The 25,936-nt window shown below is 39.3% G+C and overlaps 1 protein-coding gene across 1 annotated transcript; it reads left to right on the top strand.

Annotated features, from left to right (window-relative positions):
- Positions 1-3,869: 3,869 nt before the first annotated feature.
- Positions 3,870-25,599, top strand: LOC101875067 (ubiquitin carboxyl-terminal hydrolase 38). The gene is made up of 10 exons (XM_034064693.1): positions 3,870-4,615; positions 5,651-5,786; positions 11,052-11,181; positions 11,449-11,550; positions 14,128-14,286; positions 15,389-15,582; positions 16,122-16,215; positions 17,185-17,291; positions 18,305-19,640; positions 25,255-25,599. Exons 1-10 carry the CDS (start codon positions 3,931-3,933, stop codon positions 25,414-25,416), a joined length of 3,105 nt encoding a protein of 1,034 aa, XP_033920584.1. The 5' UTR covers positions 3,870-3,930; the 3' UTR covers positions 25,417-25,599.
- Positions 25,600-25,936: the final 337 nt, after the last annotated feature.

The following is a 25,936-nucleotide window of genomic DNA, read 5'->3' as shown; positions in this document are numbered from 1 at the left end:
TGATGTAATTCTAAATTTCACAAAGACGTAAGTGAAAAACAATCAGGGATAGTGTTAACACACAGCTAAGTTTCCAATTGTCCAAATACCAGTCTAACCACCATTGTTTCACTATAGCTAGTACATTCACTTTCATTAGGGTGTGCAATGAGATAGGCAGCAGTGAAAATGGTATATTTGGTAACAAGCAATTTTGTTTATTCATGTAATAGAGATCTGAGAGAAAGGTAATGCACAAAGATTGGCCAGTTATCCTTTTGAGTAAAAGGATGAAACACAAAATACACTCACCATAGCAGACCAGCTAAGCCCCTTACTGAGACTTAGTAAAGTACTGAGTACTTAGTACTTAGTAAAGAAGGCAGATATACCTAGTAAAGAAGCCTGAATCTAAAGACAGTATTTCAGCCAAAAGAAATCTGAGCCATGCTGAACTATAGAGACGCTTCTTATTCCTGGAAATTTTCAGTGGCGGATGTGAGTCTATCAATTTATCTCACATGGATAAGTCTGTCTTTTAAAATATGAACTTTCTGGCCCCACAGTCCACACTGTATGTCTTTTAATGGCAAGAGAGGCCCGAATCTCCTTAAACTTTCTAGTGTTTCAACCTAATACCCTGACATATTATTGCCACACAAATGCTGAGAAGTACCTAGATCTCCCACCACCACTGCCCCTAACAACAGTTAATAGCTGTGTGGCTAAAGCTACAGATGCCCCTCATTTTCACAGCAATTACTACACAGGTCTTTTCAATACTGAATGCAATCTCTGCAATATCTTCCTGTTACAATAGAGGAAAACCAATACAGAATTAGAAATAGAGTCATATTTAGGCAGATGTTGCTCCTTGAAACCACAAATACATATATCTTACATATGCAAGACCGAATCATGAAAGATAGTATCCACAGGAGACAAAGCAGCTCTTTCAAATCAAGGCTTCTTTCTTCAAAAATAAATGGTTGCATCATGATAACTGCATTGTGAATATAAATAAATAATTGCATCCCAGGTTTCACTGGAACCACATGCTCTGCTATGTTGACTTTTTGATGTCTTGTTTACTGGATGAATAAACTTTTGGGACACCTGACAGTGTACAACTAGAACATGATGACTCAACATTCAGGCATTTTTAAACAGCACTTTGAAAACTAAATTAATACTTGGTAAACATTATCTAATCGAACTTTGCAGTGCTCTCAAGTACCTAGCTACTACTTTTTTATACGTGACAGATACTGACCCTGTAGTTAAGCAAGCTGCTTGCAGCCGCCGATGGAGTTGATATCAGAGCCATGATTAGCGCTCAGAAGCTCCTGACTCACAGAGCAGTTTCATGTTACATTGAAACTGATCTAACAGCAAACTGTAACCAAAAAGGAAGGCCTGCTTGCCATGTTCCCTGGGCTCGTGTTGCCCAGCTTGCACTACATTTAGCAGTTACCCAACCACGCAGCCAAGCCACAGGACGCTCGATGTCAGATGCCCTGAACCTACTGCAGATACATGGGGACCCTACCTCTCAGGGAGGCTGATTCACTGTATATGCAATGTGGATATCTCTGTACATCAGCAGGAAGTCCAGCACATTAGACTTGCTCATGTGGGTGGCATAAGAAATGAGCAGATGCTGATCTAGAGCCTCACTAGCCCTTAGGATGGGCCTGCAGGATGGTCCCCTTACCTAAAAAATGTTCTCCTAGAAAGCAGTCATCTCAGTCACTAAGTATAAAATGTATGTAGGCTGACTGGGCATCTTTAATCCAACATTCTTAGTAAAAGGTCTCCTTTCTGCCTTACTGTCTTTAAGGTTCCTGAGTCATTAATGAGATGCCACCATGGTTAACCTTCTGATGCTATTTATGCTGTTTCACAGGAAGAGTAATTATTGTTCAGATTTGCCAATAATCTTTGTTTTTGATGAAACACAACTGTTTTTTTCCCTTACTTTTTCAAACAAAAGATTTTATATTTTATGCTCTGAAGAATTCACTTATTTTTCATTTTGTCACAGTTTAGTAATATATCTGTATATAGGAATTAGATTTCACTGAAAACAGAGGAACAGTCTGTGTTCCAGAATTTAGCACATAAGTATATATTGATAATTGCATATCTAATCGTAAGGTTGTAATTAGGATCATCCCCACAGTTCAGGTTATTCTTAGCTCTGAGGTCATAAGCATACACAATGACTCAGCCACTCACCATAACTCTTAACCAGTCGGTTTTCATTGCTAGTTCTATTACTTGACATAAGCTCATTAAATAAGAAGTTTGCATACTTGGTCATGTGGATGCAAGTAAGAATATTATTTCCAAATCTTATTTGGAGGTGGCTAACCATCCCCCCAACTATAGAGCTTCAAATATTAATTTTAGTTTTTCTCAGGACCACAGATATTCAGACCTTTTTGCTTCCTTTTTTGAGAAATTGCTTTATCTGTGCAGAATAGCTGTGACCAAGCTGCTAGACAGAATATTCCCCAGCTATCGGGAAGACTGTTCTCACATCCCAAGCAGCTGGCACAGCCTCCCCTCCTATCCATAATGCTAGGTAAAGGAAGGACAAAGCAACAAAAACCTGCTCAAACCTTTGATCTCCCAGGTCAGAGGAGCTGTGATGTTGCTAATCTAGACCTACACATGCTATCTGCATTTCCTGCCTCTTCACGTGCCTGCAAGCCATCTGTACATCTCCAGCTTTTCAGGTGACCATTCCAGCTCTTTCACATTTGCTTCTGCTGCACTTGTTACACACCAGATATTACCAGGGCTTACTTATGCTCATTTCCCATAAATTCCTGACACTGAATTACAGGTATTAGTCAACCACATACAATGAAGTTGTTTGCATTGAGAAACAAGAGCACCACAGCGAGGGCTTTGCCAGCACACCCGGTCTGTGGGATGATGACCTGGCCTGAAGAATTTCAGGTGTCTAAGGAAGTGGAGTTTGGTTTCTGGTTTGCATAGTGCCGATTTTGTGATCTTTCTTGTTACATAGTTCTTGGTCCTTGGAAGTTACATAACTCTCTATCGCTAGAAATAAATTCTGGTATGAAAAAACATGGTATACTAATACAATTTGAGTATCGGAAACTAAAGCTATCTAGAGCAAAACAAGGAAAAAGGCAATGTTCCTTAAATAAAGACGGGAACATTCTCACAGCTGTTAAAAAGCAAAGGCTTCTCCAAGTAAGCGCTGCTGGTTACAAGTAGATTTATAGGCCAGAATGTGTGATAGATAAAGCAACCAACGCCAGTCACAGCAGAAAAGGGCCTCTGTACGCGGACTGAAGGCGGGATAAGCCTGCACATGGCCTCACCACAGCTGGGTAATCCCATGACTACAACTGAAGGGCGAGGTGGCTGGCGAGACGTAACGTGCGCGGCGGAGAAACCAGCAGCCGAACAGCACACACCGGTATTAAACTGTACGCATGAGCTCTCCACGCCTGCAAAACCTGCCAGCCCCTCACCTCAGCGGACCTCCCGCCATGCCCGCCTCGCCCCCTCCTCCCTCCCCATTGGCCGGTGCCCCAGCAAGGAGGCGGGCGTGGGGTGGCCGCTCGGCGCGTGCACGACGCACGCTCGGGCCGGCAAACCGGCTTCCTGTTTGTGCCGCTCAGCTTCCGGGTCAGCGGGGAAGCGTTGAGCGGTCGCCCTCGGGGCCGCGGGGCTGCCTCAGCCGGGGGCGGGGGAGCGGGGCTGGGGCGCGGGGCTGGGGCTGCCGCCGCCGCCGCCGCCCGGGTGAGGGGCCGACGAGACGGAGCAAGGGGAGGGCGCGGGAGCGGCGGCTGCCGCTGCCTGGGCGGCATAGCGCGGAGGGGAGGAGGAAGGGCCGCGGGGAGGCGGCGGCCTCCGCTGAGGCCTGGGCCGGCCCGCCGGCGCTCGGCCGATGTGCCCGGAGCACCCGCCATGGACAAGATCCTGGAGGGGCTGGTGAGCTCGTCTCACCCGCTGCCGCTAAAGCGGGTGATTGTGCGGCGGGTGGTGGAGTCGGCGGAGACGCCGCTGAGCCAGGCGCAGTGCCGCGCTATGTTCGCCCTCAGCACCCGGCTGGTGCTGCAGGGCCTCGACCCCTTCCAGCGGCAGGTGGGGCGGCAGGTGCTGGAGGCCTATGGTCGCTACCACCGCGACGAGTTCGAGGCCTTCTTCAACCGCGGGCTCGTCCTTGGCCTGCTGCAGCGCGGCTACGGCGAGCTGAGCAACCGCGACCCCGCCATCCTTGACTACATCCAGGCGGGGCTGCGCCTTATCATGAGTTGCCCCTCGGTGCTAGAGCTCTTCGAGCTGCTGCAGGTGGAGGCGCTGCGTCTGGTGTGCGAGCGGCCGCCGCCGCCGCTCTGCGCCCGCCTCTGCCAGCTGCTGGGCGACTTTCCGCAGTGTCTGCCCCGCGGCAGGAAGCTCTCGCTCGCCTTCTGCCAGCAACTTGTGCGCAGCATCGCCCATTTCCAGAGCCAAGGCACCCGGGAGCCCGAGCTGCGCCTCTACGTCTCGCAGGTGACCCAGGTCAGCGGGCTTCTGCGCAGTGTCTGGAAAGCCGAACCCGACACGCTGCTGCCTTCCCTGCAGGAGCTCTTCGCCATCATCTCTGCCGCCGGTGAGCGCCGCCCGATGGGGCCCCGGGGGATAAAGGGGGCGGGAGAGGCGCAGAGTAACGGGGGCACCTGAGGAGAGTGGTAGGTTTGTCAGAGGGAAGAGCCCAACCGCTAGCATCGGGTAGCTTTGCAGGCATCGCCTAGGACCCGTTATTTCCTTGCCCAGGTAGTAAAGGGCAACTTTTGCCCGTGCCAGAAGCAAAGCCCCCCAGAAGAAAAGCTAGAGGGGAGATGGTGATTTATTTAGCTGCAGAGTAGGATAATTTAGTTCCTATAGAAACAGAAAAAACAAGCCCACCTCTTGTTGCAATACTGTGATACACAGGAACAATGTTTGGGGTGTTCTGTTAGGAAAAACTAAAACTCTTGGTGTCAGAAGCTACTCTTCCTCCTTCCTTGCTCCCTCCCGAGGGAGATTTTGCCTCTTGGAACTGCATAGTCTATGGAACTGGGGTGTGTGTAAGAAATACATAGAGCTTGGGTATTGTGGGAAGGATTCACCTGCTTTGGTAATGTAGGTGTGATTGTAAATAGGTCCTTTCTGACCTCAGACATCTGTGAAGTATCGTGTAACGTCCCACTGGGAAGTAGCTTTGCTGTTGAGGCATCTGGGAAACTTCACATCCTAATACTGTATTTCCCAATAACTGGTATGGTTAGCAAGTAGTTGCTGAGAGAGGATATGGGAAATACCAGGTGTGTTGGATCCCTAGGCTTAACATCAAGAATGATAAATAATTGTATGGTACTTCTTCTTAAAGAAAAAGAAAAGCAACCTACTTCTCCACTCTGTTCAGGTGGAGGAGGAAGTTGGCAGACTCACTTTCTTGCATGCATAAAAATGAAAGGAGTTTGTTTGCTCTGTTCATTGACCTTAATCCATTGAAACTCTTAAATGTTGTTTTTAGTTTGTGATAATAGAATCCACTCAGAACTTTACAACTATGGTGAAGCTGCAGGGTGGAACATAAAGCATATTTTTTTCTGTGAGGTTTTCTTTTTAGTTTCTTACATGATGTTATGTTCAACTATTACAGATACTTCATTTGAACCTTCTGTTGCACTGGCAAGTCTTGTGCAGCACATACCATTACAGATGATTACTGTACTCATCAGGAGCCTTACTACAGATCCAAATGTGAAAGATGCAAGTATGACTCAAGCTCTGTGCAGGTACTGTATTTCATTGTAAAGGGAAGAAAAGTCTCTGTTTTCATTATTCTTGCCTTTGTTGAAGTTGTTATTTAGGTTAAAAAAAAAAGTTAAAAAACAAAGATGGTATTCAAAGTTATGCTGTTTAGCATGTTAAGGTAATGTGTATTGATGATGTTATGAATGTTACTGGTATGGTTTCCGTTTAAGTTTGTTGCATTATCGCTAATGTGGCTTCTTTCTCATACTGTGCTAGGGTGGATGAAGAAAAAGGCTTTGTAGAAACAAAGAGGAAGCTAGCTCTGTTCCTTTTAGATACCGCCTTATGTTTAGATCCCCTACCTTATGGGAGATGGATAAATAGGAAACTTGGCAGGGTTTACAGTCAATCTGAGAAATAAAGCCTTGTTTTCAGAAGATCAACTTTTAAGCTTTTTCTAGAAGCAGTGATGCTCTCACATGATTCTTATCCATCCTCTCTCTTCTGAAGAGAGGAGACAGAAATGAGTTTTACTGCTTATTTTTGAGGATTTTTTTTCTGGTTTACATATCTTCATTACTTTTAGTAGGATTCACAGGGGACAGTCTTACTTCCGTCTTCATTCCAGCCTCCACAGTTTTTGTGGCTTTCTGTGAATAAAAGAATAATAATGTAAAACCAATTGCATATTATGCTTCTTGTTACTAACCTAAACATGACTAAACACTGAGATTAGTAGTACTGTTAAGAGGCTGTGATTCAGGTTTCAGTCTTTGTTAGTATCTTCAGATCTGTGAATACTAGTGATGCAGAAGAATAACAATGGGAGAAAGATGAAGTTCTTGAAGTCTTGGAATTATTTATTTAAAAGCCTATCGAAGAAGCTGTTATTGAGCACTGAAGAGTAGAAAAATGAGTGAAGCAATTAAACAGGAATCTGTTAGAAATTTATATTGTTTAAAAATAACAAGTCTCAACTAAAATTATTTAACTATATCCATTTGAATTAGTGTAATGCACATTTATGTAATGTAACACTTGTGTATCTTGGTGAAATGCTGAGGAGTTTTCACACTAAAAATGTGTTTACAGTTGAAAACATGATTAATGAGAAGCAGCATCGTTAATACTGTAATGTGGGGTAATAAGACATATTTAGAGCTTTGAAAAGAATCTGCTCAACTGAACAGATTTTAACAAAGCTGTGTACCCAGCCTGAAATGCGAAGCTGTGAAACTCAGAAGGATTTGTACATCTGCCAGTAGTGTGCTGGTGATTAATTTTCATGTTAGTGCAGTTTTAACCTTTATGTGGTATTACCTGTTTCAACATAATGTGATTGTGTAATGGTAGTTTTAGAATGGCTTCGCTGTATGCCTCTGCTTAGGGAAGTAATGCAGTGTTGAGGTTTGGGTAGTACAGGAGCCGTTATTATCAAATAAGTTATCTTTCTGAATAGTAGTCCTGTGGTGCTTTTTTTCCTCTTGTTTTTGAAAGGACAGTGAAATCTTACCTGCCTTATTCTTTGACAGAATACTTGATTTTAAGAGTCTCCAGTTCTGTTCCATGGAACTTTTCTGGTACCCCTTGTCATTTTTGTAGGTACTCTTATGTTGTGTACCTCTAGCAACCCTTTGCAGCAATTACTCTCCTCTTAGAGGAGTAATTGTAAAAAGGATAATGCAGTTGGAAAGTGGAGCACCAAATGACAATGTTGTCATAAGGCTTGCATCATTCCCAGGAGATGCAGAACTCTGGGCACAACAGGGTCTCCTGATGAGAATCAAAAGACTGTAAATTAGAGCTCTTACTGCTCACTTCCATGACACTACAGAGTCTGTCTAAAGTAAAACATAAGTTAGTAAATAATCTCTAATCAGAAGACTAATAAATTGAATCTGTTCAGTTGAGATTGCATTAGGTATAGGCTTGTATAAGAAAAAGTTCTTGCTTTTTGACATCACTGTTATCGATGAGTGAGCCAATCTCATTTTAAATCACAAATTTATAAATGTATTAAATGGAGCAAGGGATAGCAGATAAAAAACAGGGGTGGGTGCACCGGGGAGTTTCCGCTCCTCCCAAGACGTGCACACCGGGTCTCTGGGAGGCTGTCCTGTATCCTTCTCGGTTCAAGGCTTCAGCCAGTCCCGCTGCCTCCTTTCGCCCGGATGTTGACGTTGCGCTTTTCCATTGCTTCCCTCTGTTGCTGGGGTCTCATCCTCAAGAGGTTTCAAGAAGCTCCCAGAAGCTTCGAGAAGCATCCGTTAGCAGCCTCACCATCACCAGAACCTCTGTTCCTTACGTGGTGCATGTAACAAGATATAACTTCAAACTACGGAACTCCCCCTCTCTTCACCAGCAGGGGTGTGCTCGATGTTGCTGGCTCCAACCTCAGCACTGGGCTCAGGGCCTCCTCTCCCCCCCCAGTCCCGTGCAACAATACAACTGACCTCACCTTTATAACTCACAAAGTACAACAACCACACGCAAAAAAATATGGTTCCACACAGTGACAGTTACAGAGAGTGTCTTAGAGTGTAGCAAGAAATATTTCCCTTTAAACCTTTTGATGAACAAACCCCACACATTACAGCTGAGCTGCTCTTATGTTATATTACTTATGTTATATTATATTATATATTACTGCTCAGCTGTCTCATGAAACCTTATCTGAAGCATCAGTGTCGAATGTTTTCTGGGATATATGACTGCATTAGAAGTCTAATTCAGAGGTCTCGGAGGAAGTTGACTGCCTATAGTTAATATGTTGTTTTCACTTTAAACCAAGTGTCTTTGAGAAATTGAAAATGTTCCTATGAAAAACTCCTGAAGTGACCAGGCCCTTTGTCCTGTTGGTAATAATGTAAAATACTGCAAAACCGCTATGTAGGGGGGAGAGGTGGGGAGTGGGTGTGTGCCCGGTAGTCTGGGGATCTTCTGTTATTGTTTTGTTCTCTTTCTAATCTGAGGAATTTGCACGTGAGCTGCGAAATTCTTTGATGTGGCTGACACTATTGTGAAAGAAGCTACTGTCTGAAGTTGCACAGATACTAATTTTTAATACCAAGAGATATTGGAAATAGCCTTGTTAGGCACATACTTGGGTATCAGACCTGCTCAATTTAGGGTGATATGCAGCAAAAGGTCCCCTTTAAGGTTCTCTTAATGTGGTAAACACAAATAAAAAAAAGATCCTTTGTGGTTTTATTTGTGGTTGTCATGTCCCATATTAAAATCTGTCTTTGCATTAAAAATGCAGTCATTGATTGCCACAGGACAGGAGCCAAGTAAACACAATGCAGAGAGGATTTAATAAGCAAAGTGTCTAATCTTCACCTACTAGATCTCAGATTTGATGCTATTTAGGATAGTGTGAAGCATGTTTTGCAGATTCGTTTCTGTTTCTTTTGCCTTTTGTTTCTGCTCTAGAGCATTGGGTTTGGTTTTAAGAGCAGAATCAGATTTTAAGGATGGGATCAGTTACACAAGAAATTACGTGTCTCTTCACAAGGTTAATCATACTGAAAGTATAGCCATTGTCTTATTAGTAACTAGGTTGAATAGTTTAGTAGTTAATTATACTGATGAGAGATGAGACAGGATTGCCCATCATGTAACCAGAGCAAAGGAATGGAGCTTGGGGAGCCCTAGCTTCCGCCAAAAAGCATCCTTTTTCATTTGGTGTTTGTGAGGCAGCGTGCTTGAAGGTGCTAGAATATAGAGGTGGTGATCAGATGGCTTATAACAATGATTCTGATGTAGGGCTCTATAGAATACTCTTCATTTGTATAGAAAGTTAATTAAGAAAACCAAATTTATGTGCAGGTGGTATTGCCACTGTTGAAAAATTTCAAGCCTGCAAATTGTTGGGAGGTGAAGACAATAGGACTATAAGGGTTCAGCCCTGCTTTTAGGTTAATTCTTTGCAGGCAAATGCAATTTTTGCTTGGTTTTTTGGTCCCCATTTTAGCAAGTATATGGAAAGGGTGCTCAGAATAAACATGTATGAATTTGACATGTTGAGGAAATGAGAGCCTTGTGAAAATTCAGGACAATAATTATGATCTTGCCATGTTTTCTCCCAGGTTCTAGGTTTTGGTTTTTTTTCTAGTAATACAAGATAAACTGTGTAAGATCTGTGCTCTCTGTCCTAAAGGCTCCTTATTTTAGAGAGAGCTTTGAAGGCTGTATGTGCAGATAGTACATAATTCTGAGATACATAAATTTTAGAATGTGTGCTATACATTTTTGAGATCCAAATTATAAACTCTGTGAATTTAGGTTATTTATGGTAATACAGCATGCTCAGAATACATGCCTGGTGCTGCTAAAGACTGTTGTTTAGTTTGGAATCTGAGGATTGAAACCCTTATTTCAGCCTGTTTGGAGCTCTTTTAATTTCTGGGAGGAACATAAGGGTTGATAGTTTTGCTTCAGAGTGATAACCGCTAACTATGCCTATTAGTGATAGCGGCTGTTTACTAGACTGTAACTGGTTGTGTGCTAGAATTTAGCCCCTTAAAGTAATGTATCTTTGAGGAGCTTTTTCAGAAAATATATTGAGAAATATACTTCTAACTTCCTGTTGCTATAGATTGAGTGAAGCTTTTGGAAGACATCTCGCTCAGTCCTGCTCATAGCAGCACCAGTTTGAAAGTCAGACATTGCTCAGGGCCTTGTCTAATTAACATAAGAGCTTTCTGCAAGGAAGTCCTTTTTCCTTTGCTGTAGTGAAATTCTTCCTTTCAAGGCATATATAGACCACAGGCTGCTGATGGTTATTATAAGATCCTTAGAACACCTGCTGAAATGTAGTTAAAATTAATATATTTTATCTTTTTAACAGAGTAATTGGCTTCAAGAAACATAGTTCAAAGCTGAAAAAAACTTAGTTTTAAGATTTAAACTTAATAGTTTGGGTCCAATTGGGGGTAAAAGGTATAGGAGGGGTTCACTTTTTCACCTTCACTACTAAGTTTTTGCCTCAAAGTAAAAGTGTTAGCTTAATGTCTGTAAAATCAGGGTCCATATTCTTAAATAGAAAGTAACAATAATAGGCATTATACTTAATTTTACATGCTTCTGTATTTTTAGGGGGAGGGTGTATTTACTTTTAATGTATTAAATAGATCAGTATTTGTTACAGATTACTTCAGATATAATCAAAATTAATCATTCTTCCATTACTTCTGAATCTCTAGGTGTGTAAGTATCTGGGTAAGAGATAAAAACTTTGCTGACATTAAAAATAGTGACATATTGGCTTTTATGCATTATCTTTTTATTTTTCTTGAATCTTTCAGAATGATTGACTGGTTGTCCTGGCCTCTGGCTCAACATGTGGAAACGTGGGTGATTGCACTACTAAAAGGACTGGCCGCAGTCCAGAAATTTACAATCCTCATTGATGTCACTCTGCTTAAGATTGAGTTGGTATGTTGGGAAAGAACATTCAAAAATAAAGGAGAGAGAAAGGAATTTGAAACTGCCTTGCAATTGAATGGCATCTTCTGTATTGTAGTAGATACTGTCTTATTCTGCAAAGAGAATGTAAATTTATCTATAGCTTTCAGCTGCATGCAGTGATTCTGACTGTTTCAAATTATTGTGAATTTGGAGATCTGCTTATTTTTTTACTGGAATTTCATTTTCTAGACTTGCTGAAATAAGTACGTGTTTTGTTTTTGTTTTTTTCATTAGGTATTTAATCGACTTTGGTTTCCTCTAGTGAGGCCTGGTGCTCTTGCTGTCCTTTCCCATATGTTACTTAGTTTTCAGCATTCTCCAGAAGCTTTTCATTTGGTAAGTTAGTAAATAAATGGTTTTCAGTTATTTGAAATGTCATTCACATACAACTTCTAAAGCAGGTGTCCAGAGTAACAGAATTGATGTGCTTGTATTTCCTCTGTTTCAAGTTTGCAGAATCATACTTCTCTGTCTCACAGACCGCTACTAGGTTTTATAACTTCCAGGTTCAGCCACTTGATCTGTAACTGTAAATGAGCACTGTTCTTCCTGGTATGTGCATATTTCTGGCAGTAGTATCTGGGTGCAGCCTTCTTATCTTTGACCGTATACTTCTGGAAATCCATTTATGTGGTGTGAAGTCTACTGATAAAGTTGGGTAGCAAGTAGAGTTTCAAGCACACCTCTTTGGGGAAAACAGATAACCAGTTATCTGCTGTCTATAACCTGGTCACCCTGGACAGCTGCCTGACACCAGGAAGTACTTTACTTCACAAAAGCTATGCTATCCGTGTTTCAGTGTATGTAAGGGCAAACTGACAGATACTGTTTTTAATGGCCACTCATCAAAACACAGTTCACCAGTTGAAGTGATAACAGGGTATGACAATGACTGTCTGTATTAGTACAGCAAGATGTGTTGTTTATTCCCTATTCTCATACTTGGTGTTTAACTTAATGTTTAAGTGAAATGTCAGTCTTTCAGATTTAACCATAGTATAACAGTCTAGCACACTGTTTCTCCAAGCTGTCATCAGGGCTCTGAGGCCTGAAGGGATCACAACCCTATGATTAGTGTCAGAGTAATTGCCTTCTGCCTGTTATGCTGCTTTTTATTACAGAAATTTGAAGTTTCTCTCCCCTCCATTGCTGTAACCTTGGCCTAGCATAGGAATTTAAGTTGTAAAGGAAAGAGCCAAGTAGCCTTGAATATGCTCAAAACATAAACATTTTACACATTTACTGTTTTGCTTTTCTTTGTTCCTTAGGGAAAAAACATTCATGAGAAAAATGTAAAATGTGAGAAAGACTTATTCTAGAAATAAGTGTTGGCTTTAACAACAAAAATTTCTACCATAGGCTGCGTGAAGTACTGCTTAACTATGTTTTCAGATCTTTGTGACCATTTTCTTTACTGTCAGTTTTTGAGCTACTCCTGTTATTTAGTATCCAATATTTTCCTGCACTTAAACTACTTGTTCACTTTAATGTTCAGACCATTTATTATAAACAGTTGTTAAATGCACATTTAATAAATATAAATTAATTTACTTTGCATTGCATCTCAGTTAACATTCCTCTTCAAGGAGCCTCTTGAGGGTTGTGAGCATAAATGACGGGTTTTTTTATAGAGGAAAAACACTCTGTCATGCACTTATGATGTAGAACTTATCATGCTGTGTACTATGGAATTCTAAAATCTACTGATGTATAGAATGTTAATTCGGCCTCAAGCCAGAAGTGATATTTATCTATGTATTTGAAGTGTCATGTTCAAATTTCGGCTTTCAATTTGAGAGAGCTGAGAACCTGTACTTTTTCTATTCTTCTACCTATGTGTGCCAAATTATTGTCTCGTACCTGCTTTACAAAAATCTCATTCTTCGAGCTCAAGAGTTACTTTCTCATTGCACAGCTGATATTTAAAAAAGTGTCAAATGACTGTGTTGCATGTGGCCTCTTTTACTTTGGTCTTTTGGAGTCCTGTAGTTGATAAGCTTTCCTAAAATTATGATGTTTTTACATTTCATGTTCTGTATTTCATGTCTTTACTGCCAGACAATTTGTAAGCTAATTTGTGATGGGAAATTTTTCTGTCTACTTCTTTCAAAGTTAATCCATTTTGATCACTTGAAAACTGCCACAGGTGTCTAAAATATTTTGGTTCATGGTAAACAGTCCCTATTCCTTGGGACTGCATTGAAATAACTTCCATGATGCTTTAAGTATAATATAAAGAAGTGTCTCATGCATTTAAAAGTACAGAGCTGCACTGAAGAAGGGGAAGGAGGTGGAGTAAACATTTCTGATTCATACACAATTTAAAATACTAATGAATCTGAATTAGTCCTCAGAGTAAGCTAATTTCTTTATTTTTTTTTTTTAGCTCCTAAGTAAATGACTGTCTTGGTTTACTGAGCCTAGCTCCCTCACTAGGTGGAGCTGTGACCCAGTTTCTGTCTTGTAAGCTCAAGTAGTGTGACTGTATTAATTGGTTTCACATTCAAGGCATTAGATTCTGTTAAACTGAAAGGTTTGTTTTTATAAACCATTATCTGTGAAATTAGAACAGGCTATTGCACTGTTAGTCGTGGCACAAAAGCAAAGCATTTTCTGTCAATATCCTTTTGAAGATGAGTATTTTGGACACTTGACCGTTTCAGATTTTAACATGCATTGTTGAAATTTATAAGGTTATAAAACTTTGTCAACTAGAGAGAACATTGAATAATGAATGGTGATATTTGAAAGTTGTCATAAGAATAATGTATGTTTTTTAAGTCTTTGTTTCTCAACCACTTCTTCTTTTAAGAACAAAAGATCCCCTGTTGTTTGGCATGTGTAAAGCAGTAAAGCTGTCTGTAGGGGTTAAAATGAAAGTAACACCATTTCTTGTTTGTTTTTCCCATTCAGATTGTCCCACACGTGGTTAGTTTGGTTCACTCCTTCAAAAGAGATGGCTTACCTTCCAGTACAGCCTTTTTGATGCAGCTGACGGAGTTGATACAGTGTATGATGTATCACTATTCAGGATTTCCAGAGCTCTATGAACCTATTCTGGAAGCTATTAAGGTATATTAGGAATATTAAGAGGGTGGAATGTTATTGTTCTGCTTTCCCAAACATGAAAGCTCTACTTCCATAGATATAAATTCTTTAGAACTTCCATTAGGAGAGAAGAGCTAACCACCTAATCTAAGGTCAAGTTTAGCTGTATTGAGAATATGTTAGAAAAGTTGTTCAAACTGTCCATCATACAATTATAGCAGCCTTTAAAAAGCCTGAAATGAGATAATTTACTAAAAGTACAGTCTAATTTTTTAAGCTTCATGTAGCTATTAATACGCTTTTGTGAGGCTTACTCTATGCATTTTGTTTCACCTCAAGCTAGAAACTCTAACTCTTCAAAAACAAATTCAGAGCACTGATAGTATTGAAGAGAAGTAGGTTCTGAAAAATACTTGGCATAGTGTTAATTTTTGGCTAGCCTAAAACATTTGGCTAGCCTAAAACACCATTTTAATACTGCAGTTGGTATTCCATGCCTCTGGGTAAAGGAAGATTGTTTCAAAGCAAAAGTTGGTGCTTTTTAGATAAAGATTTAAGTCCATAATGCAGTAAAGATGAAAAATAAAATTTAAAAATATTTCCAAAACAAGTGAAAAAAAGGGAGAAAAATACAAAATCAAAAAAGAAAAACCCCAATATCTGGTATTGCTGCCTGATTTTTATAGCAATAGGATTGCAGTTAAATGTTTTCATGCTTAAAAAGCCCCTATCAAGTCAATTCCAAGTATTCTGGACTCTATTCTTTCATTCTTATGTTTTTGATTTGACAGCAGGAACATACTTCAGGCAGAACAGAGAATACTTTAGGGGTCTATTAAAGTGTGTAATTCAAGGGTTCTGTGAATATGCAGGTCAAATGTGACAACTAGCCCCTGATTCCTGCAATTTGAGAGTTGAGTAAATCAAGACAGCTTTGACTAAGGTGGCTGTGGTGGATGTCATGGGGAAGAGAGGGGATGCATCTAGTACACTACTGGGGATAGCAAGACCCTGAAAGAGCATGTGAAGCATTGGAAGCAAGTGAAGATAGACTCCCAAATCACAGTTCCTATTTTAAAAACAAATACAGTTTTTTCTTTAAGTGTGTTAAATGTTTCTCTTGTAGGATATGCCCAAACCCACCGAAGAGAAGATTAAGTTAATTCTCAATCAGAGTGCCTGGACTTCACAATCCAGTTCTTTGCCATCTTGTTTATCTAGACTTTCTGGAAAATCTGAAACTGGGAAGACAGGCCTAATTAATCTAGGAAACACTTGCTACATGAACAGTGTTATTCAGGCACTTTTTATGGCTACAGAGTAAGTCTTTTTTAACAGTTCCTCTCAGCAACTCTTTTAATTGCAGATTAACCACCACAGTTGTGGCAGTCTTTCTTTACACATGTCCTGGGGTGTCTCAGCTTGATGTAACTGAGTGGGTTTCTTTGAGCTCAGTTACTGATTGCTTTGCTAAAGTCCAGCTCTGTGAAACTGCAATTTTAGGCCTTAAAAATCCTGATCGTTCTGTCCAGTGTCAAGTCCCTTTTTCCTCACTGTCCCTGCTCCCTTGAGTACTGTTCAAGTTTATGGTGATGCTTTTCTTGTATGTAATTTGGAAGCTGTTGAGTAAAAAGAAAAAAAACCCATCTGTCTACAGTCTACTTTTACACATTTAAATGTTTAAAGAAATGGGGAGTTTGCAGTGTTAGTTCCTATTGTACAGTAGTTTTGCATCCAGATAATGAAGTGTTACATGTTTGCTTTTTTCCCCAAATGAAATAATAATCTGAGCGGCAATGGTAACTGCATTGTTATTCAAAATCTACCAAGGAAACTCATGTCTTATCTGTCTTTTTCAGTTTCAGAAGACATGTTTTATCTCTGAATCTAAATGGGTGTAATTCACTAATGAGAAAATTACAGCATCTTTTTGCGTTTTTGGCCCATACCCAGGTATGCCAGTTCACTTCATCTGCTATTTTTTAAGCCCAGATCTGTATACCAAAATTTAGGAACAAACATGATGCCATGGGAGTCCTCTTGACTATATTGGAAATACAAATATATTTGTAGTGGAACGAGTCCCTCCAAATGTTCAGGTGGTGTGGATGGACTTGGAGAGATCTGTATTTCATAAGTGGAACTTCTTGGTATTGTGTCATTTTTATAAGTGGGCAGTAACAGGTTTCTTTGAGAAGCCAAATGAAAAAATCCAAGTAAGAACTGACTTGATGTACAAGCTGACTTTATGCAACTTTCTAGGATAAATTGTGACTTTCTGCAGTGTTTTTTAGAACAAATTTTAGTGTAGTTCAAATTCTCAAGTGAACTAAAGCTCATTCTAAGGTTCAGAACATTTTGCTAGTGCTAGGAAGACATAAGACACTTTGTGGTCTTTGACTTGTTAACAATAAACTTGTGGAGCGGATGAGGCTGGATCACCTTGAATTGGTACTTATAAAATACTGGTGATGTTTTGAAGAAAGGAAATGTTTTTTTTTAAGCTTGTGAGCAAGGACAGTTACTGCTATTATACTTAACATGTGGTTTATACTCGCTACACTTTTGATATTTGCCTGCAGGATCCATTGCTTGTATGTTTAAGACCAGATCTGTATACCAAAATTTAGGAACAAACATGATGCCATGGGAGTCCTATTGACTATATTGGAAATACAGATAAGATATATTTGTAGGGGAATGAGACCCTCCAAATGTAATCACTAGATTGTAATAATCCTTAATGTAGCGGTCACAGAATTCAAGGGTGTCTCTTCCTATGATTAAGTGGTTTAAATGTTCATGTACTATGTTTCATATGATTCCTCTAGAGCAATGTGCTCTGAAGTTCACTGGTTGGTATCAGAGTAATACTATCAGTATTTTAAATAGTTTTTGTCTGTTCTTCTCTTACGCCAACAGAGGGAGGCATATGCTCCTAGAATTTTCTTTGAGGCTTCCAGACCACCATGGTTTACCCCTCGATCCCAGCAAGATTGTTCAGAATATCTCAGATTCCTGCTAGACAGGTATAGTTATCGTGCCATTGATGTGAAAGTATCTACGCTCCTACTACATAATGTTGAACTCTAGGGAGCAGTCACGTAACAGTTCCACTGCCTAGGTGGGGATGGGGAATTTTGGCCCTCTGGTTTTCTGTGTGGTCTGAAATGGTTTTCATGCGTTTAATCTGTGGTAAAGACATCTTGTACCCACATCATTTAAAACAGGTTATAGTGGTAGTAATGTTCCATTCTTAGAAATCTAAGCTTGAGGGTTAATATCATGGTCCTGTTGTAAAATTAATATGGCTGCTGAAAGCAGTGTAATCGTGCATTTGGAATTTCATGTTGGAAGAGACAGCTGTGTTTCATACAGGTCACGTAAGTAATAAAGAGATGTACATGCATTTATAACCAGTTTAATAAACAAGCAAATTAACTGTGGCATGGATAAAAATACCTAATTTTATTAGTAGCCCTCTTTTGTTTTGGCTGAGATGTGGATTTAAAAAAAATAAATGTTTGCTTCTCTCCCCCCTTGCTCCCCTATCTTGGGTTTCTTTTTTGTTTTTTTTTTTTTGCTGCAGTTTAACTTTCTTGGCTAGAAAATCCTGACCTGTTCTTTGGAAATAGTCTGGCACTATATAAATAGCTGCTTGTTCTCTTATAAAGTCTGACATACAGAACTACTCAATTGAAGAACTGATTTATTAAGATAATGTAATGGTAAATAAAAATGTTGTTTGTGTGTTTTTGTTTTGTTTTTTTTTTAATACTTGCTACTTCTTAGTATATCCATTGTGTTCTGTTACATATAATGAAGCTCAAATTAAATGCATTTGTGCTTTTGTTGTACGCTTTTAGGTAGTACTGACCTGTATGGTTCAGGATGCTGATAGCAACCTTTTAAATGTAAGACACTCCTAGCCACTTCACAGTCTGTATTTTTTACCATAACTGGAAAAAAGGTCTGAAATGGTGTAGTAATATTTGTTTGGAAAACAGCACAGCTACTTGAATTTATTTTTCTTTGTCTTCAGGCTGCATGAAGAAGAAAGAACTTTGAAAGCACTGTCTTCACTGAAGGCTTCTGAAAATATAATGAATGAAGAGTCCCAAACACAAGAAGCTGACCATAAAGCACAAGTATTTGCACCTTGTACAGAAAGTGAAGAAAGAACTCTGATAGAGAAGATGTTTGGAGGAAAGCTGAGGACTATTATATGCTGCTTGAACTGCAAAAGTATGTCTCAAAAGGAAGAAGCTTTCACAGATCTCTCTCTAGCTTTCTGTCCTCCAACTTCCTTGGAGAACGTTGGCCCAAAATGTATGGAAAGTTCTGAAGTGAAAGATGATTGCATGGTGCAGGCTAACACTTTAGCAAATAGTCCTGTTGGAGAAACACCTCTCAGTAATTTGGAAGTGAATGGTGGATGTGATGCAATAGTGAATGAAGGACCCATAAAAAATTTTTCTGCTGAGCCAAACTCTGAGAATACCACAAATGCTGAACTCGACGAAGTTCAAGATAATGGGGGTATGTCTCAGAGGCTAGTAGGTAAAAGCACCCTGTCAGTCACAGACTTACTGAATTACTTTCTGGCACCTGAGATCCTCAGTGGAGACAATAAGTATTATTGTGAAAAGTGTGCCTCTCTGCAGAATGCTGAGAAAACTATGCAAATCATCGAGGAACCTGAATACCTCATTCTCACTCTTTTGAGATTTTCATATGATCCAAAGTGTCATGTAAGGCGCAAAATCTTGGACAATGTTTCTCTGCCACTTGTTTTGGAACTACCGGTCAAAAGAACAACATCCTCTCTAGCTGTAGATCTGGGAAGCTGGTCTGCTGGTGTTGAGGTCTCTGATATTGGAGAAAATCTTGCGAAAAAACTGAAACCTTCAGGTGCTGATGAAGTGGCCTGCCCTCGATTGGTGCCCTACACATTAAGCTCTGTGGTGGTACATTCTGGTGTATCCTCTGAAAGTGGACATTACTATTCATATGCTAGAAATGTTACTGGGTCAGGGCCTTCAGCACTCTGCCACCAGTCTACAGCTGTTTCTCCTCAGGATAAGTTGTTGACAGAGGAGGGTCCTTGCACTGTTGTAGAAAATGAGCTGGACATGGAGATGCCAAGAGAATGGTTTCTGTTTAATGATAGCAGAGTGACGTTTACCTCATTTCAGTCAGTCCAGAAAATTACCAGTAGATTTCCAAAGGATACTGCTTATGTTCTGTTTTACAAAAAACAGAACAGCACCTGTGGCTTCAACACCAATTCAGCAAATGGACTCTGGGTCAATGGAGACCCACCCCTACAGAAGGACCTCATGGATGCAATTACAAAAGATAACAAACTGTACTTGCAGGTAAGGTGGAGATTGTGTATGAAGAGTAGTTTCCTTAAAACTCACAAGACACATCCTAAAAAAAAGTCAGCTTTTAAATATTCAGGTATATTAATATAAACCACCAACCTTGCTTCCATCTTGATACAGCTAGCCCGGTTTCACAGTAGAGTGGTCACCATTAGATGGGAAACATCAAGGAACATGTCTTAAACTCATTTTGGTTTAAATTTTTAGTGGAGGTGCTCTCATGGGTTGTTCAACTACTTGTCATTCTGTGCAGGAGAGACTTTAAACGGTTCTAATTTTCATTGGCTTTACTTTAGCTGCTCTTGTAATCTGTTGTACTTGCTTTGCTTTGAACATCATTAGTATGTTTGGATGGTGTAACAGGAAAAGTGTGTTTTACTGTGTGCTTTTTGCTGGGATAAGCTGTTACTGTAAGAGTTCTAATCCTACTCCAATTAGAAAAGCCAGGTAAATTCAAATTGAAAACAGCTAAATCTCACTATGGAAAAATCTATTAATAGCTGCAGGTATTTACAAACAAACAAGAGAACTGAGAGTTTAAATTGCAACTCTGCTGCTGTTTTCAGACTGTGGTTAAAGTGTTTGTGTCCTAACCATGTTTGTTTATATGCCACCTCTTCTTTACTATGGTTTAGCACAAACATGGCTTCTTTAAGTAGTAGTTGCAGATCATAGAATCATAGAATAGTGTAGTTGGAAGGGATCTTTAAAAATCATTTAGTCTAACTCCACTGTAGTGAGAAGGCATATCTTCACCTAGATCAGGTTGCTCAAAGCCCATCCACTCTGCTCTTGAATGCTTCCAGGGATGTGGCATCTATCACTAAATGGGCAACCTGTTCCAGTGTTTCACCTCCCTTGCTGTAAAAATTTTTTCCTTTCTATCTAGTCTAAATTTGCCTCTTTAAGTGCAAAACCATTACCCTGTGTCCTATTGTGACGAGGTCCATCTGTTTCTTTTAATGTTGGTGTCAACAGATGGGAGAGTGAAAAATAACTTGTGTTCCAGCTTCCCTTACCAATTGTCCGAAGGCCCTGAAGTCTCTTTGGACTGCATGTTACAGCTTCATTGCTACCCCATGTGGAAGAGCAGTAACAGCTAATGGTCTGAGGGCTATACCAGGGTAGGAAGTTTAATAGTGATGTCCTTAACACAGGACCCAGTGCGACAGCAGGCTTCCCTAAGAGGAGGGTCTGTCTAGCATACTGAGCTCTCTGTTCTCATCAGAAGGCTGTTGCCTACAAGTTTAAAGTAATTTTTCTTTCTCATGGAGGTGGTTGTGTTGTGGGGCATAAGCTTTCCTGATCATCTCTGGTGTAGATGAGCTCATCCATTGACCTTCCACAGCCAGAACCTCATGCTTATACAGAGGCACCTGGGAAAGCAAGAAGGGGGTTTGCCTATGCACTTGCCTCCAAAATAGTGTCATGCTTTCAGTCAGAATTGCTGTGACTTCCACTGATGCATAAACACTTTAACTGAAATTTCTGTCTCAAAGACAGATTAAATTTTTTTTTGTAATTGAGTAGTCAGGAGGAGAAAACATTTTAAGAACACAGCCTGAAGAAAAGTAGTACAACTGCTACAGTGATACTTAAGCTTTTTTTATATAAAGCCAACCATTTAAAGGTGGAACAGTGTCATCCACATGGAATATAAATTCTAGTAACTGTTCTTTTTTGTGTATTTACTGGTTGAATCCAGTGTCTGTAGTGACATACTGCATTGATAGCAACAGGATAGGTGATTACCTGAGTATGTCTAATAGAAGCTATTTTCAAATATGAAGAAATGCTTTAGCCGTCTCTTCAGATTTGAATGATGCTTTAGGAACAAGCAACACTGTCAGGATATTGAGAAAATAATTTGTTATATGTTGAAGTTATTCATAAATAGATTTCTGTGAATTAACATTTTCAAGACCATTTTGATGGGATTTCTGGAATATGAAGTTAATTAAGAATTTGTGAAAATTACATCAGAAGACTCTTAAATCTTAAAATCAGAATCAGTGAAAAATCACTATGATTTTATAGAAGTTCAGATCAGTTGGTACATATACAGAAAAACTGCTTTTTGATAATCTTCCAGACCAAAGCTTTCTCTACTGAACACAGAGCTGAAGTTTTATAAAGTGTGAAAGTTAAGTTAGTAGTCTCTTGAAAACCTTTACATTGCAATTAAAAAAAAGAAGTCTCAAAGTGGAACACGCTTCCCCCCCAAAAAAAAATAAATAAAAGAACCCAACAAACCCAAGTATATAGTGCTTGTTTGGGGGTTATCTGCGGGATTTTTTTTTTTTTTTAAATTATGATCTTTTACCCATCTTTCCATTTTGAATACTTCAGTATTGGCTTTCTTTGGAGTGCTCTACTAATCTCAAAGTTGTTGAAATCCTATTATTTTTTTACTTTAAATGAGGCTGATAAGAAGTGCTGAGTTATTTTTCTCAAATTAACACTAGTATTTTGATTGTACTTTTGAGAAGTTGCACTTCATTGTCCTGAAGAGCTCTAAACCAGTTAACGTGTACTTTTCTGTCCTGAGAAACCCTTTGCTTTTTTGAAGAAACCTTCCAAAAATGTCTAGCTTATTGCTTTTTGTTTTTTTACTATTATATACCAGTTTGCCACATGGTAAAATAAAGTATTTTTATTTTAAGTAACAAAATCTGCAATATGGGTAGCTCCACCTCCAGTGAAAACAAATTAATAATCCTATTCTGGGAGCAAATGGAAAGCAGGGAGGTGGGAAGGGATGCTCTGGTGCTCTGTGTTATTGTCAGTCCAGAGAACTGTATTGAGTTTTACTTACTTAATTTAGTATATGTTGGGGAAAATACAGTCATTCTGAAAACATTCATAATTGTTTTTAAGAAATAATGATATTTCATGGAAAAAGTGTTAGTGCTGGATGTTATGCTAGAAAAATTTAATATAGGTTAATATTCAGTATGTGCCTTGAGAGAAGAAAGAAATGTGTTCATTTAGCAGAAACTCCTGAACGGGAATAAAGCATGAAACCTCTTAAACAGCTAAATAATTTTACGTTTAGCATTGAAGATACAAATAGTGTATGGACTTTAAAGTTTCTTGACAGAGGATTAATACTAATAATTGATAATTTGATCACTGCTCCATATTTCTCTTGTCCGTGTGCATATATGGATACTCTCCATCCAGCAGAGAAAATGTTTTGTGCATGGTAGAATGAAGCTAAGATCAGGACTGAGGTTTGTTTTCTCAGTGCATTATGTCTGCTTCTGAACAGTATTCCTAGGTGGTTGACAAAAGCTGTGCTTGCAGCTCAGTTACCCTCTATACCAAATGTGGTGCATGTCTCCAGATGTCATCCCTTGCATGTAAGTCATGTGCAAGGCACTGTGTTGCTGTTTGTAGCAGTGCTTCTCTTCTTGCCTTGTCCCGTCTGCAAGGAAGCCTAGTGAAACAATCTAATGGTTGTTAACAGTATTTTCAAAGGTATGAAATAAAGACATACATGAAGTAGCTTGGCTGCGTAGCTATGCCAGAACCTCATGCTATTCAGTATTAGTGGTAAGACAAATTCTGTCATGTTTTTAGCTAAATCTGGCCAAAAAAAAAAAAAAAACCCAAAAAAACCCCAACCAACAAAAAAACAAACCAACCCAAACAAACCTTAGCTGTAAGAATCTAGTGGTCTTTTTTGTTTACAAATGTAAGACCTTTATTTAATATAGCATAATCGGAAACCTGTTGTTGATGCTTATGTACATCTGTAGTACAGTTTTGGGGGATTTTTTTAGTTAAAACTCAACTACTGGGATTTAAGGTATAAAGTTGCCCAAAACTAGTTATCTGGAGGGGTGGAAGTAGAGGAAAGAGTAAGGAGGAGGAGAGAGTAAGGAAAACCCTATTTTTGGTTTGGTACTGTGCTGCATCTAACCGCTTTTCAGAAAGAGTTTACCAAAAAAGCCAGACCAGACCAGGGGCATAGCCAGTCTCCCACTATTTGGTTTTGAGAAGAAATTCTGTTCTATATTAAGCAATTTTGCATTGTAGATTTTTAATGAAACAGGCTATTTATACAAGGCCTGACATTTTAATCAACACTTTCTGTTGATTTCTGGTATTACAAGTGAGTTCTTCCCTTGTTATTTCTAGTAAATTTACTTAAGTTTTTGATGTGTCTTACAGTTAGCAGATGCGTAAGAATCCACATATTGCTGCAGATGGCATAAGATAGTCTTTCAGGAATATGGCCAGCATATCAGTGTAGATAGTGTCCTCCAAATACCTTGTTACATAATTTTGGAAACCAGTATGCCTTTCAGTCATTAGTGTAAAATAGTTTCAAACTTACGCTGTTTTTCTAGGAGAGCAGAGTAATTTAAACCCACAGGTACTATTTTTGGACCTGTGAAAGTACATGAACAAGACTTAAGTTTAGTGCTTTCATGGTAGTATAGTACAAACAGTCTTCCAGGTTCTTGGCTCTGTTCCTTGCTTTCACCAGGAGGTGGAGAAGAAAAGGAACAATTCAAGGTGACCCCATGTAATTACTGAAACCCTGTTAAAATTTCCTCCCTTTGCCTTTAGGGAGTTATGTAGTGATGAAGTGTCATGTGAAGGAGGCTATTGGTATTGAGTCTTAGCACATGAATGCTTCCATTTTGTTTCCTAAAGAAATAAAGCTTGTACAGGTCTGCTGGGTTTTTTTTACTTGTCAGTATTCCAGAGCCCAACACCTGCCTTCAGTTTTGGAAGCTGTTGACCAATTTGAGAAAGGGATACTTAAGAAATCACAGCAGGATTTATGAAACCAGTTGGCCAGAGACAAGGTAGTCTATACCTTGTAGTATATGAGAAATCATATACTGTGCTCATCCCTATCTTAGATGTCTAAGAAGCCACAGGCGCATTCAGCTGAAAAAACAGCTGCCAGGAGCCTTTTCTTGGTCCTGCTGTTTGTGCTGGTACTTTGCTATTGATTTCTTGGTCCTGCTGTTTGTGCAGGTTCTTTTTCCAGCAGCTGACCCTGTTTTTTATGAGAGTTCCTTAGAATTACTAATGTTAAATAGGAGTTAGCATAGCAATAACACTTGAAGTTTAAAAAACTGCATTGAATGGAAGCTAAATAGCTTTCCATCTTTTTGCCTTTTTTGAGTATGTTGTTAGTCTATGTGGTTGATCGAATGGAATAAAAAGAAATCTTTTAGATAATTAACATTTAATTGTCTTACCTTTCTATTTAGCAACCAAGAATGAGGGCATCTTAAAATTCATAGGTTGCCAATTAATGTAAAACATGTATCAAAACCTGCTGTTTTCTTAGCTTTTAGTCATCAATCTTAATTCTTTAGTAACATCCCATGTTGCTAAAAAATACTATTGTAGCATAAACTTAAATGGCTTTAATTATGATGCACGTATACTTAGTTTTCAACAAAATTGGACATCATGTGGATGTTCATCCTGATGTTCAAAAAAGCCATTCAGACTTAGGAGTCCAGAAGTTAGTGATGTTTCAAAAAACTGTTTCAAAGTTTACTAGAAATAAGCTGCTTCAAGGACTTGAGGCTGTTGGATTTTTTTTTTAAACTCTCCTTTTATTCTTTCATTTCAGGAGCAAGAGCTTAGTGCTAGAACACAGGCACTTCAAGCTGCTTCAGCCTCATGCTCTTTCCGACCCAATGGATTTGATGACAATGACCCCCCAGGAAGTTGTGGACCTACAGGTGGAGGAGGAGGGGGTGGGTTCAGTACTGTTGGTAGATTAGTCTTTTGACTATGAAGACACCCTGGAATACACTGGTTCCGAAGCAGCTGTGTACTGCTGAGGACAACTGAAATAGTGAACTTTGTTGGATATTGTACTAAGTACTGAGACTTGATTTGTGTTTCAAAAGCAAATGTTGGGGGCTTTTTGATTATGTTTTATCTGAAATAAATAAGCGCATAAAAGAAAAAACTACCTCTTTAAAATTCAGTTTTGCTTTTATAGAAAGATACACTTGACCTAAAGACAGAAAATGGAGATTTTTAAGTAGATGGTAATGATCCTACATTGAACTGAATGCATGTGCTTCCGTCAGTTTCTGTTTTCCTCATCCACTGAATGAAGAACGTTCGTCTTTTTACTTTGATGGGATTGCTTTATGTGGAAATCCTTTCAGATGGGCTAAACTGCATACATAGTCTATCGTCTCCACCTTATTTTCAAATCCAGTATCTTTATGGATTTCCAGAGATGATGCAATTTGTAATGAAGGCAATAACTTACATATGACATAATGCAGTACTTTTCA

Source organism: Melopsittacus undulatus, chromosome 7, assembly GCF_012275295.1.
Source record: "Melopsittacus undulatus isolate bMelUnd1 chromosome 7, bMelUnd1.mat.Z, whole genome shotgun sequence".
Taxonomy (NCBI): Eukaryota; Metazoa; Chordata; class Aves; order Psittaciformes; family Psittaculidae; genus Melopsittacus; species Melopsittacus undulatus.
This window is presented reverse-complemented; position numbering and strand designations above follow the sequence as displayed.